Below are 14,239 nucleotides of genomic sequence, written 5' to 3'. Positions count from 1 at the left end.
CCAGTCAAATCACACTATACATGAGTATAATCAAACTATACAAGTAGAACAGTTAGTGCAAAGAGAAAAATACTGCAGAATATATTGTTACAGTGTTACAGCATTACAATTACAGAGAAAGTGCAGATAAAAAGGTGCAAGGGCCACAATGATGTAGGTTGGAAGATCATAACTATACCCTAGCTTATGGGAGGACTGTTCGGTGGTCTGATAACAGCGGGGAAGAAGCAGTTCCTGAATCTGGTGATACGTGCTTTCAAGCTTTGTATCTTCTGCTTGGCAGGAGAGGGGAGAAGAGGGAATAATCCTTGTTGAGAAGAATGATCCTTGATTATGTTGTAATCTGAGGCATCATCCAGACTTAGACTGCAGTGTGTTTTTGAGTGACCTGGTTCAAGATTCACACTGTGGCACAGTGGCTTAGCGGTTAGAGATGTTGTATCTCCAAACCATAAAATAAACTAAACTAAATCAACCACTCAATAGACAATAGACAATAGGTGCAGGAGTAGGCCATTCGGCCCTTCGAGCCAGCACCGCCATTCAATGTGATCATGGCTGATCATCCACAATCAGTACCCCGTTCCTGCCTTCTCCCCATATCCTCTGACTCCGCTTTAAGAGCCCTATCTAGCTCTCTCTTGAAAGTATCCACAAAAACGGCCTCCACCGCCCTCTGAGGCAGAGAATTCCACAGACTCACTACTCTCTGTGTGAAAAAGTGTTTCCTCATCTCCGTTCTAAATGGCTTACCATTTATTCTTAAACTGTGGCAGTTCTGCACTCCCCCAACATCGGGAACATATTTCCTGCTCATCAAGCTGAAGCTGAGAGGACAACTAGATGCCAGGATGGTTGGGGGGGGGAGGAGTGGAACTTGCACAAGAGGTTAAGTGATTTGTTTTAGTTTAGAGATATAGCGTGGAAACAGGCCCTTTGGCCCAACAGGTCTGCGCCGACCAGTGATCACCCGTACACTAGTTCTATCCTACACACTAGGGACAATTTACAGAAGCCAATTAACCAATAAAACCTGTATGTCTTTATAATTTGGATGGAAACCGGAGCTCCCAAAGAAAACCCACGCGGTCACGGGGAGAACGTAGAAACTCCGCACAGACACCTGTAGTCAGGTCTGAACCAGGGCTCCTTCCGAAGTCCACAATCAGTTCCTTGGTTTTGCTGTTGTTGAGGGCCAGGTTATTGTGCTGGCACCATATGGACAGTTGCTCGATCTCTCTTCTATATTCTGACTCATCCCCATCAGTGATACGTCCCACAACACTGTGCCGCCTTAATGGGGCATGTGGGGGGGTGGGGGGAGAGTGTACGAAAGGTGCAGTGATGGGGGGGGGGGAAGAGGGAAGGGGGATGGAGCACAGGGTGAAGTGTCGGCATGGGCCCCATAACCAGTTATGACAGTATTGTGTGGAGATCCCTGGTGGCCCGCTGCTTAAGGAACAGGCGGCTTGCTGTCACACACCCTGCTGTTTGCTCCTGCCCTGCTGCACGCCGTTTCCCAGTAAATAAACGGCCAGCTGTTTCTCATTGCCGGCTCCCCTCTCCCTCATTTGGCAGCTACCTCACACAGCGCAGGCAGAGAGGGCTGGGCCTGTGTGCAGAGCCTCCTTACTTCATGGAAACTTACCGAATAGTGAAAGGCCTCAATAGAATGGATGTGATGAGGATGTTTCCACCAGTGGGAGAATCTAGGACCAATGGCCACAGCCTCGGAACTAAAGGACGCACCTTTAAGAATGGAATAGGGGATAGGGTCTGGAACTTGTGGCTCGGGACAGTGGGGACATGGGGACCCTCCACAGTCCTGTGGGCACGAGGTGGCGGCTCTCAATCAACCGAGTACAAGTCAGGAAGTCATGTTGCAAAGCTTGATAAAGGTTATAAAACTTTTCACACACAAGATAACTGCAGATGCTGGAATTTTGAGCAAAACACAAAGTTGATATCGGCAGGGTACACAAAATTGCTGGGGAAACTCAGCGGGTGCAGCAGCATCTATGGAGCGAAGGAAATAGGCGACGTTTCGGGCCGAAACCCCGAAAGTTGATATCGGCAGGTCAGGCTTTGCCCAGCCCCTCCTCTCTTCCAGCTTTCCCAGCCCTGCTACAATCCGTCTGAAGAAGGGTCCCAACCAGAAACATTTACCTCTCCATGTTCTCCAGGGATGCTGCTCGACCAGCTGAGTTACTCCAGCACTTTGTGTCTTCACTAGCTTTTCTGTCTCCTTACTGTACTCCGTCTCATTATTTGTGATTCCCCCCATCCCCATAAGTGGTGTCATCTGCAAACTAGTAGATGGAGTCGGAGCTGAATTTGGCCGCACAGTCGTGAGTGTATAGGGAGTTTAGTGGGGGTCAGAGAACGTATCCTTGAGGGGCACCGTGTGGAGAGTTCATGTGGAGGAAATATTGTTACTGATTTCACTGTCTCTGGTCCAGTTTAAATGTTTAGTTTTAGAGATACAGAGAGTTTTAGAGAACCCTTCGGCCCACCAAGTCCATGCCGACCAGCGATCATTCTATACACTAGCACCGTCCCACACACGAAGGACAATTTACAATTGTTACCAAAGCCAGTTAACCTACAAACCCATCTGTCTTTGGGATGTGGGAGGAAACCGGAGCCTCCGGAGAAAACCCACACGGTCACAGGGAGAACGTACAAGAGCTGTACAGACATCACCCATAGTCGGGATCGAACCTAGGTCTCTGCTGTAAGGCAGCAACTGTACCTCTGCGCCACTGTGCTGCCGTGTGGGTGAGGCAGTCGAGGATGCTGTAGCAGGGGGGTGACCTGCCTCCTGGGTGCTGGAGTTTGGAGATGCAAGTCTGGCCCAGCGATGCACCCGGAGATGCAGGCTTCTCTCTGTCCTCTAGGCCAGACGGCAACAACAGGACCCTTGTGCTGCGGCCTGTAGCGAGCCTGCAGTTCACGGTGAGCCTGTCCACGGAGGCAGCTTCAAAAGCAATGTTTCCGTAAAGGAATGATTCCTAATGTGCGTGTGGCAGTGGAAAGTTGGGCTAATTTGCTGCCACACTAGGCTGATTGTTCAGACTGTGTGCGGCTGGGTATGCCGGCTCCATAAACCAGCGGCAGTCCCTGCGGGAACCCTGCCCTCTTGATCTCTGCTCCAGGAACATTAGCACTGCCTCTTGTTTGACCCCAGCCCATTCCCTCCCTCATGCACTCCCCCTCAGGCCTTCAGATCAGGGGGCTCGGGGAAATTTAACCCTGTACAGGGGCCGTTCGGCCCATTGACTCCACACTGCCCTGTGGAGAGGGAAGAGTGGTCTGTCTCTCCACCCCGCACTTTAGAGATATAGCGTAGAAACAGGCCCTTCAGCCCACCAGGTCCGCGCCGACCAGCAATCACCCCATATACAGGCACTATCCTACACACTAGGGACAATTTACAATTTACAGAAGCCAATTAACCTGCAAACCTGCACGTCTTTAGGATGTGGAAGGAAACTGGAGCACTTGGAGAAAACCCACACGGTCATACGAGCAAACTCCGTACAGACACCATCTGTGGTCTGGATCGATCCGGGGTCTCTGGTGCTACGAGGCAGCAACTCTACCATTGTGCCACTGTGCTGTCCCTTTAGCAATGAGTGCTGATGTGGGGAGGTGTGTGTGTACAGTTTGTAGGAGCGATGTGGAGAGGGTGCAGAGGAGGTTTATCAAAATGCCACCTTCATTAGGGGGTATTAGCTGCAGGGGGAGTTTGGGCAACTTGAAGTTTCCCCTGGAACACCAGAGGTTGAGAGGCGACCTGATAGAAGTATATAAAATTGTGGGAGGCATAGACATTGCAAACTGTCAGAACCTGTTCCTGCAGAGTGGGAATGTGTAATACAAGTGAACATAGCTTGAAGGTGAGGGGCAATGTTTAATGGAGATGTGAGCGGCATGTTTTTTTTACACTGAGGGTGGTGGTGGAGGCAGATACGATAGTGGTGTTTAAGCTTTTAGATAGGCATATGTATATGCAGGGAATGGAGCGATATGGATCGTGTACAGGCAGAGGAGGGGATCATTTTCCTGCAGCTCGCATGAAGTGATTCATCAGTTGCAGAGCAATGGCCGACCAGGAGGAGGACAGACATCCAGATGTTGACATCAGCTGTTGCCGGGGTGGGCTGCTATTTATTCACAGCAGTGTGTGTTCACACACTGCACCTATCTGCAAGGTATGTCGGCGCGCATTGGTGTGTGTGTGTGTCCATGAACACACTGCTGCGTGTGTCTGTGTCCGTGTACACACTGCCGGCACATGTCTGCGTGTGTGTGTCCATGAACACACTGCTGGCTTGTGTGTGTATATCCATGTCCACACTGATGGCTTCTCTTTGTCCGTGTCCACACACTGCCTGTGTGGGTCTGTGTGTGTCCGTTCCACGCAATGATGGAAATGGGGGGGGGGGGGGGGGGGGGTACTCAGGGGGAAGACGTTTCCCCTCTCTCACCCACTCGCCTCGGCATTCCCAGAATCATTTGGTGTTTTGCAGGGACGGCTGCATCTGTAGTTCCTTCCTGTTAGGGGGGGGGAGCCCTGGCCCGTGGCGGCTCCTGGTCTGTTCCCTCCATGGATGCCACCTGGCCCTCCAGCACTCTGTGTTTTGTTTCGCTCTGGAATTGAAGGTGGATACGGGGGGCTGGGGTGGCTCAGCGGGACGGGCGGTGGTTCTGGGGAGTGGTTGGCATTTCGGGTTGAGACCCTTCTTCAGACAATCACGTACTCTCACCGATGAGAGTTCAGTTCAGTCTGAAGAAGGGTCTTCTCTCCAGAGTCGCTGCCTGTCCTGCTGAGTTACTCCAGCTTTAGATTCAAGATTCAAGAGATTCAAGAGAGTTTATTGTCATGTGTCCCAGATCGGACAATGAAATTCTTGCTATCTTTATGTCTATCTTCAATTTCAGAGTTAAATAAAAAACACAGAGTGCTGGATGCACTCAGTGGGCTAGGCAGCATCTGTGGAGGGAATGGATTAGGAGTTGTTTCGGGCCAGGGTTCTTCTTCAATAGGAAAGAACTGCAGATCAAAGATACTAGAGCAGATACTAGTATCTTTACTGCAGATCTGGCATGACATTCTTCCGATTTAAATCGGAGTTCTGAATTATTTGTTTTCCTATTTGTTAATTTGTTGTGCCCAATTATTTGGCGACCAATCAACCACTGCCTCTAAGGGGGTTGCGACCAATCACCGACCAGCTTCCCTTAAAATTCCTGTTCATTCAACAAATCAGTCTCCTCGCGTCCAATCAGCCGTTGTCTCAAATGGCATTGCGTCCAATCACATAATATGCTGGTCACTCGGCGACCAATCAGATACAGTCGCTGCGGGGCGCTGTGACCAATCACTGACCAGCTTCCCTTAAAATTCCCGTCCAATCAACGAATCGGTCTCCTCCCATCCAATCAGCCGCTGTCTTCAAGGGCATTCTGTCCAATTACATAATGCGCTGGTCACTCGGTAGTCAATCAAACACAGTCTCCGAGGGGCATTGTGACCAATCACCGACCTGCTTCCCCCACCAAAGCAGATGATGGCTGCAGGCAACACAGAGAGAGAAAGAGAGAGAGAGAGTTGCTAGAAAGCAGCTATGACATAATACACAATAAACTGTATTACAAATAAACTGTGTAACAAGTTATGCATTCTTGTACTCTTACATAAAAAAAATTATCTGCCCCCTTCCTTCCCAACCTCAGCCTCATGGACCTTAGCGTGCCCCTAATTCCTAAAACCCATTTCCATCACTAGTTCCATGTCCACACACGCTGGCATATGTTTGCATGTTCGTGTTCGTATTCATACATTCCACTGTGAATCGCCAGCACCTCCCCTCCCCCCGCGACCCGGCTCTTCGCCGTCAGACGGTCGGGAACATCCTGTGGCAAAACCCCAGCCAGAGACTGCTCTGGGCCAGTGGTCACTGTCGGTCACTCCCTGTAGCCCCGTCCCCAGCACTTGCACCGAGGACCATGGTACATTGGCCAGTGTAGCCCATCCCTGCACAGTGCTTCCCAGTGCTGCCTATCCCTGCCCAGTGCTGCCTATCCCTGCCCAGTGCTGCCTATCCCTGCCCAGTGCTGCCCAGTACTGCCTTGCATCATGGCATCGGCACGGTCTCACTAATTTGGACTTTCCAAACTAACCGTCAGACTTGCTCTGTTTAAGAAAGAACTGCAGATGCTGGAAAAATCGAAGGTAGACAAAAATGCTGGAGAAATGCTGGCTGGAAAATGCCTCACCCGCTGAGTTTCTCCAGCATTTTTATCTACCTTTAGACTTGCACTGGCGACTTTGGGCTCAGTTATTTTTTGCAATATTTGGGTTTTTATTTCTTTCTGTTTATTATGTTATCTAGTAATGTGTTTACAGACCTGTTATGCTGAGCAAGTGAGAATTTAATTGTTCCGTTTTGGTACATATGAGAAGGAATGGGTGATGTTTTGGGTCGAGACCCTTCTTCAGACTGAGAGTCAGGGGAGAGGGAACCTAGAGATGTGGAACGGTAAGGTGTGAAAACGACAAATCAAAGCAGACAATAATCAGGAAATGTAGAATGGTTCAATGTTGACTGAGGGGAAGGTGACAATGAGCCTCGTTGTCTGCTTTGATCTGTCATTTTCACAACTCACATTCTCTGTGCATCCTTCCATACCTCTAGTTTCACTCACCCCTGACTCTCACTGAAGAAGGTCTTGACCCGAAACATCACCCATTCCTTCTCTCCAGAGATGCTGCCTGTCCCGCTGAGTTACTCCAGCATTGTGTGTTAATTTTCGGTCTGCAGTTCCTTCCTACACACGTCTCTGTCTGAAGATGGCCCAGTGAAAACTGAACTCCCAGTCAATAGTCAATTTCAAGTATCACCAGATCTTGCTGGAAAACATGCAGAGGGGGTTGTGAAAGGACTCTAACTCCCGTCTCCCTGTGATGTGGGCAGTGCTGGCCGGAGATCACACCCAGTGCCTGCAGCCTGGAGTTAGTGCCGTACACCACAGCCGCTGCCTGGCACTGCCCCTGCGTTCCGATCTCTTTCATTCAACAAGGAGCTAGAGCACAAACTCAGTGTGGCTCTGTGTAGTGAAAGGAGCGAGTGAGACAGTGTTAGCAGTTTCCTGAGCTCATAGAGAGTGGTAGCAGGATGTGATGGGTGTCCCTGCCTCTCCCGTCAAAGCCCTCATTCATCGGGCAGTCAGCATGTCAGCCCTCGCTATATATCCACAGGCTGCTCCCTTGTAGAGGCGAGCGCGGCTGCCTGTTTTGATGTGAACTTGTACAGGAAGGTGTTTCACAAGTGGCATGGTTTCTGAGAAGCTGCATGCCAGGAATGTGAAGTATGTGTTGGAACGGCAGCGACTGAAGGTCCCACACAACTCTCTTTCACCGGCCGAGCTATGCTGGAAACACTCCCTGCCTGCAGCCTCACTCCTCTCTGTCTCTGCCCCCCCCCCCCCCCCCCTTAGTGGACCAGCTGCAGGGAGCAGGAACAGGTCAACGAAAGTGGGTGACAGGTTCACCAAGGCCTGGCACACAGAGGCAGCTACACGGGAGAGTGGACAGAGTGTTACCGCCATGGGGCAGGGAACTGGACACAAAGCACGCACAGTCGAACAGCATGGAAACGGGCCCATCGGCCCCAAACGTCCATGCCGACCAAGGTGTCCCATTTAAGCTAGTTCCATTTACCCACAGTTGACCCATAACCACCAAACCCTCTCCTATCCATGTACCTGTCCAAATGTACTATCACAACGTTTAAGACATTTTTGGACGGGTACATGGATAGGACAGGTTTAGAGGGATATGGGCGAAATGCAGGCAGGTGGGACGAGTGTAGATGGGACATGTTGGCCAGTGTGGGAAAGTTGAGCTGAAGGGTTAGTTTACTACGCTGTATGACTATGTCTTTTATCGTATCTGCCTCAACCATTTCCTGTGGCAGTTTGTCCAATATATCCACTACCCGTTGTGCGAAAAGTTGCCCCTCAGTTTCATATGAAAGCTTTCCCCTCTCGCTTTAAACCTATGTCCTCTGGTTCTTCATTCCCCTACTCTGGCTAAAAGGCTCCGTGCATTCACCCTATCAATTTCCCCCATTATTTTAAACACCTCTATAAGATCACCCCTCAGCCACCTGCGCTCCAAGGAATAAAGCCCTAACATGCCCAACTCTCCCTGTAGCTCAGGCCCTCGAGTCCTGGCAACATCCTCGTGAATCTTCTCTGCACTCACTCCAGGATAGTGGCATCCATCCTACAGCAGGGTGACCAGGATCATACAGGTACCCTTGCAGTGCCGTGCCCATGATAGGTTTTCAGGGCGTGGATCAGCAGTGGGTATGGACTGTGCCCGCACTGGGCCCATTCCAGTTTCTCATCCAACACACCTCGGGCACACATCCGGCCCAGAAGGGGGTCTCTCCGCCACTGGCCCGCCAGGCACAGAGAGAGCCTGGCTTGTAGCAGCCCGGAGAGACTGCGGTCCCTCCGCTCCCGTGAAATCTCCTGTGAAATCCAGGGAGTTCCAGCTCCCATCTCACTGTCACAGTTATGCCCCTGTCCCACTTAGGAAACCTGAACAGAAACCTCTGGAGACTTTGCGCCCCACCCAAGGTTTCCGTGTGGTTCCCGGAGGTTGCAGGTGGTTGCCGGAGGTTGCAGGCAGTGGAAGCAGAGAGGGAGACTGACAAAAACCTGGCAAAGTCTCCAGAGGTTTCTGTTCAGGTTTCCTAAGTGGGACAGGGGCATTACAGCTGGTGTGTTCCAGCTTTAGAGTTTAGAGATCCAGCACAGAAACAGGCCCTTCAGCCCACCAAATCCGCACTGACCATACTACACTAGCTGACACTTGCACCATACTATACACGAGAGTCAACTTACACTTTAAACCAATTAACCTTCAAACCCGTACGTCTTTGGAGTGTCTGAGGAAACCGAAGCACACTGAAAAAACCCATGTGGTCACAGGGAAAATGTACAAACTCTGTACAGACAGCACCCATAGTCAGGATCGAACCCGTGTCTCTGGCACTGTGAGGTAGCAGCCCCACCCGCGGTGCCACTGTGTCACCCTGTTGTTGACATTCACAATGTCCAGATGTGGACAAACCTCTACAGAAGTTTCATAATCTCCCCCACCCCCCGGCACCGACCCCATCGTAGGGTCTCCCCTCCCTCATCATCTCCTCCCGTCCCAGGGAAATTAGTAGCCAACACTCATCAGCCCCTCTCTCCACTCAGTCCATTGACCCATACAGCATGGAAGCAGGCCCTTCAGCCCATCAGGTCTGTGCTACCCGTCTGCACCAATCCTACACTCTCATCATCTCGCCCCAGGTTTCACCACTCTCTATACACCAGGGGTATTTCACAGAGGCCCATTAACCCACCCACCCACCCGGCACATGGTGGGATGTGGGAGGAAACCGGAGCACCCGGGCGCTACCCACGTGGTCCTGACTGGGAAACACAACCGGAGTTCTGAAGCACTTCGGAGATGCTGCCTGACCCGCTGAGTCACTCCAGCTCCAGATTCCCGGATCGCCGGTGTGCCTGGGACAGGGGGGTTCAGGGTACGATTGGGAGGGGGGGGGGGTGGTGTTGGGGAGGTGTCTTGTCACCACTGGCGTGAGTGGGCGGGGAGAGGGGCACGGTGGGGGCCAGGAACTGTGCCTGACCTGGAACAGGCAGGGGTGGGGAAGGGTTAATCCCAGACCCACCCCTCGGGAATGTCGGCTGTGGAAACTTCTCCAGGCCAGTTCCTTCTTTAGGAATTACCTAATGATCTCCTGTTGCCGTGGAAACCCCACGCCGAGCCAAGGCATTGCCGCATTCAACCGGAACGGGGAGGGGGTGGGGATAAGGGGGAGTGGTGGGGATGAAGGGGTGAGGATTGGCGATGAGGGTGATAGGGTGGGGATCAGGATGAGGGGGAGGGGTGGGGATGAAGGGGTGAGGGGGTGGGGATGAAGGGGTGAGGGGGTGGGGATGGATGGGTGAGCGGGTGAGGATCGGGGTGAGGGGGGGATGAGGGTGGGGGGGATGGGATGAGGGGGTGGGGATAAAGGGGTGCAATGGGTGAGTCTGTGGGAATGAGGGGGATGGGGATCACGGTGAGGGGGAGGGGTGGGGATGAGGGGGATGGGATCACGGTGAGGGGGAGGGGTGGGGATGAGGGGGATGGGATCACGGTGAGGGGGAGGGGTGGGGATGAGGGTGTGGGGTGGGGATGAGGGGGTGGGGATGTGAACCTCGCCAGTCTCTGGGTTAGGATAGGTTTGGATAATGTCAAACGCAGGCAGGTGGGACTAGTGAAGATGGGACATGTTGGTCAGCATAGGCAAGTTAGGCCGAAGGGTCTGTCTCCACGCTGTATGACTCTATCCATGCGCCTATCTAAAAGCCTCTTAAACACCACTACCATATCTGCCTCCACCACCACCCATGGCAGCACGTTCTAGGCCCCCACACCCTCTGTGTAACACCCCCCCAACCCCCCCCCCCCCCCCCCGGGTGTGAATCCTTCTCTGTGGTCTGTGTAGCTGGGCCCACAAGTGTTGCGGTCTCCAGGGGTTTGCTGGCATTTCTCTCACTCTTGCGGTGTGTGAGTGAAGGACCCGTGTGAGATGGGTTGCAGGAATTGTTTATCTCTGCGAACCCTTCCCAGCCAAGAATAACTTGCTACTGCAAACAGGAGAAGTAGGTTGATCCTCAGGTTAAAGCTTGCATGCGGTTTGAACCTTGAGTCAGTGTTGGCGTTGGCACTGGGGGAATGCCAGCCAGTTGCTGCTCTGGCCTGAGATAGCCTGCCACAGGCGGCATGCTAAGCTCAAACTCCCTCGTCCAAAGGCAGCCCCTCTCAGCCCCTCTCCCCCCTCTGTTGCAGTTTCCCAGTGAGCAGCCTGCATCTCCGTTGGCTCACGTTGACCTTTGGCCCCGTCTTTGACCCTCCAGGCAGTGATGGTCACCATGAGGACCATAAACCCTGGTCCTCTGACCAGCTGTCGCAGCCGCTCTGACGAGTCAGCCTGGTGCAAGCACAGATCTCCCAACCTTGGGGGCTCTTGGTGGGACAGTGAACAAGTTACTGCATCAGTGATTTCTAAACCTGGACTCGTCATCCAGAGATCCGAGTTCCAATCTCACCATTCAGTTAAAGCTTCAGAATTAGGAGCAATAAAATATCATCTGTGGGAAGAAAGTTACTGGACTTGCGTCGTGGTTGATTTGGGAGAGTCAGGGGATGTTGTGTCTCACAACCCCGATAGAGGTTTTTGAAGAAGCATCGAGAAAGTTGATGAGGTCAAGGCCATAGACGTTGTCTACATGGGCTTCCGCAAGCTCTGATGTTCATCGCGCTACGCTGTTCTGGAAGGGATTTGGATGAGAATGGTACATGGCATGATTAGTAAGTTTTCAGATAATATTAGTTACCTTATATTATTGTTATGTGGGTACAATGCTAACCAGTCAGTGGAAAGGCAATATATGATTACAATTGAGCCATCCGCAGAATACAGATACATGATAAAGGGAATCATGTGAATAATGTTTAGTCCAATATAAACCCAGTAAAGTCCGACCAAAGATAGTCCGAGGGTCTCCAATGAGGTATAGTAGCTCTCTTTCTGGTGCCTTTCCCCACAGTGGAGATTTTTGATTCTGCTGTGGGGGGACGTTTGTGTTGAACTCTATAATGTGTGGTGCCCATTTTCTTTATTTTTTTACCCTTTTTCTATGGCTTGTATGGAAACATCATCTATTTTATGTAAAGCACTTTGGTGTCAATGCGAGTTGATTTAAAACGTGCTATATAAATAAAACTTGCTTACTTACTTACTTACTCTAGTTGTTGGTAGGATGGTCAGTTGCCTGATAACAGCTGGGAAGAAACTGGGTCAAAACTGTCCCTGAATCTGGAGGTGGATGGAGGTGAAGATGCTTATCAAAAATTATAGTGGGATCCTGATGGGCTGAGGAATGATTAATGGAGTTTTTAATGCAGATAACTGCAGCATTTTTGCATCAAACCTGGGCAGGACCTTCACAGTGAATGGCAGAGCCCTGGAGAGTGTTGTAGAGCAGAGGGATCTTGGAGTGCAGGTACATATTTTCACTGTAGCTGTACCTCACCATCCTGGTATGGATGATGACAGACTCGCCCTGCTGGTGGACAGGCCGGTGGGAGCAACCGGGAGGGAGGGGGCGTACCAAGAGCAAAGAGGGACCCGGCGGGGCGGGGGCGGCCCCTGTGACCAGGTGTGGGGGACCCGGCAGTGGCCAGGTGCGGTTGCTTTGCCGTTGTGATTGAACAAAGAGCTTTTGAGGCCCAGGTGAGGTCCGCTGTATGATTTACCGGATTGTATGCAAAAACAAAGTATTTCACTGTACCTAGGTACATGTGAATAAAGTATCATTGAATCATTGAGCTGAGGCAACACTAGTCGACAGCCTGCCCACGACTAATGCGGCCGTACCCTTGACCTCTTCCAGCTGAACGAGCCGGCCAAGGCTGCAGCAGCCGCCCACACCTTCTTCCTGGCAAATCCCGAGCACATGGAGATGAGGCAGAGCCTGGAACGTTACAAGCAGATGGAGGGCGTCGGGGAGTCTCACTTCATCGACCTGGAAGCACGGCCCTACATGGTAAGAGGGTGCGGGTCCTCAGGGGTGGGACGTGTTGGTGGGCTGGGGCAGATGCTGGGCTCTCCTGTCTGCTGGGTGCATGCGGGGAATGTTGACATGCGGCAGAAGTGGTCTGTACTCGTGGTGCAATACTTGGGGACTGGGCACCCACCGCAGTGGCATGGATCTGTTCTGGGAGAGCCACACGCTGAATGGACATCTCCACATGGCAGGGATGGACATGATCTTCACATGGTCCGAGTTGGTCACCATCTCAATATGGCCTTGGTCAGGCAGTAAAGACCGGCCCAGATCAGAGGGCTGCTACATTTGGAAAGCAGTCCTGTGTTGTCGTTGACCTGTTGCCAGTGTGTGAGTTGTAACATTAGCCGGTCTGTTGCCAGGAGGCCTTCGACAAGGGGCTGAAGCATTATGACGAGGAGCAGTATTCGCTGGCCATCAGTGCGTTCGAGGAGGCCATGCGACAGTTCTGGGAGGCGGAGACGGAGTGCCGTGCCTTGTGCCAGGGGCCACAGGAGATTGAAGACATTGAGCAGCATCGAGGGCTGCACCTATACGAAATCATCGCAGGTAGGACCGGTGTTTCCAGCCGTGAACTCCCTCATGGGGCAGTCAGAGTGTACAGGGACAATCCAGCACGGAAACAGGCCCTTCAGCCCAACATGTCCATACTGACCAAGATGTCTGCACAGACACACTAGACACTGCAGATGCTGGAATCCTAAGCAAAACACAATGTCAGCAAGTCAGGCAGCATCTGTGGGGGGAATGGACAGATGACGGTTTGGGTTGGACCCTTCTTCAAGTCCAAGCCCCATCGTGTCTCTCCTATAACTCAAGCCCTCCAATCTCAGTTACATCTTTGAGAATTTTCTTTCATCTAACTAGATTAATGCCACCCTTCCTGTAGCTGGGTGACCAGAACATATCCAAGTGTGGTCTCACCATCTACTTGTACAGCTGTAACATGGACATCCCAACTCCTGTACTCAGTGCCTCGTTAATGAAGCCCAGAATAAACCTTCATCATCCTGTTCACCTGCGTTGATATTTTCAGGGAATGATGTGCTTTTACCCCTAGTTACTCTGTTTTACTACACACCCCAGACTGCAGAACCAAAGAACTGCATATGCTGATTTATTTCAGAGATAGACACAAAGTGCAGAGTAACTCAGTGGGTCAGGCAGCATCTCTGGAGAAAAACAATGGGTGACATTTCGGGTAGGATCCTCTTCCGTCTTAAAATAGGGGGTGGGGAGGTGAAGGGTCGGAGGTGAGAAAAGACCAGGATCAATCGGGCAGCCACAAATGACCTCTTTGGGCCGTTGTTGGCTTGGGGAGGTGGTTTGTGTCACTGTGTGTGTCCTGCCCTGCCTTCACTTCCCATAACTCCCCTACTTCTCACATGTCTGAATTAAACCCCATCTGCCACTCCCTTGCCCACCTTCCCAGTTGACCTGAGACAACAGGTGGAGGGCTGAGCAGTGAAGAATGTTATGTTGTCAACTGCACACTTACTCATCATGCCACCTATGATCTCATACAAGTCCTTGC

General features: G+C 51.7%; 1 protein-coding gene across 3 annotated transcripts in view; it reads left to right on the top strand.

Annotated features, from left to right (window-relative positions):
• LOC116979821 (prolyl 3-hydroxylase 2-like) overlaps nucleotides 1-14,239 on the top strand; it is a 40,946-nt gene that overhangs the window by 14,962 nt on the left and 11,745 nt on the right. For all 3 annotated transcript variants that reach the window (XM_033031686.1, XM_033031685.1, XM_033031687.1), the window contains exons 2-3: nucleotides 12,532-12,684; nucleotides 13,068-13,254. In XM_033031686.1, coding sequence (XP_032887577.1) covers nucleotides 12,532-12,684; nucleotides 13,068-13,254 — 340 coding nt within the window. The remainder of the gene's footprint in view (nucleotides 1-12,531; nucleotides 12,685-13,067; nucleotides 13,255-14,239) is intronic.

Source organism: Amblyraja radiata, chromosome 13 (genome assembly GCF_010909765.2).
Source record: "Amblyraja radiata isolate CabotCenter1 chromosome 13, sAmbRad1.1.pri, whole genome shotgun sequence".
NCBI lineage: Eukaryota > Metazoa > Chordata > Chondrichthyes > Rajiformes > Rajidae > Amblyraja > Amblyraja radiata.
The sequence above is the reverse complement of the archived record's forward strand: the minus strand, read 5'-3'. Positions and strand labels throughout refer to the sequence as shown.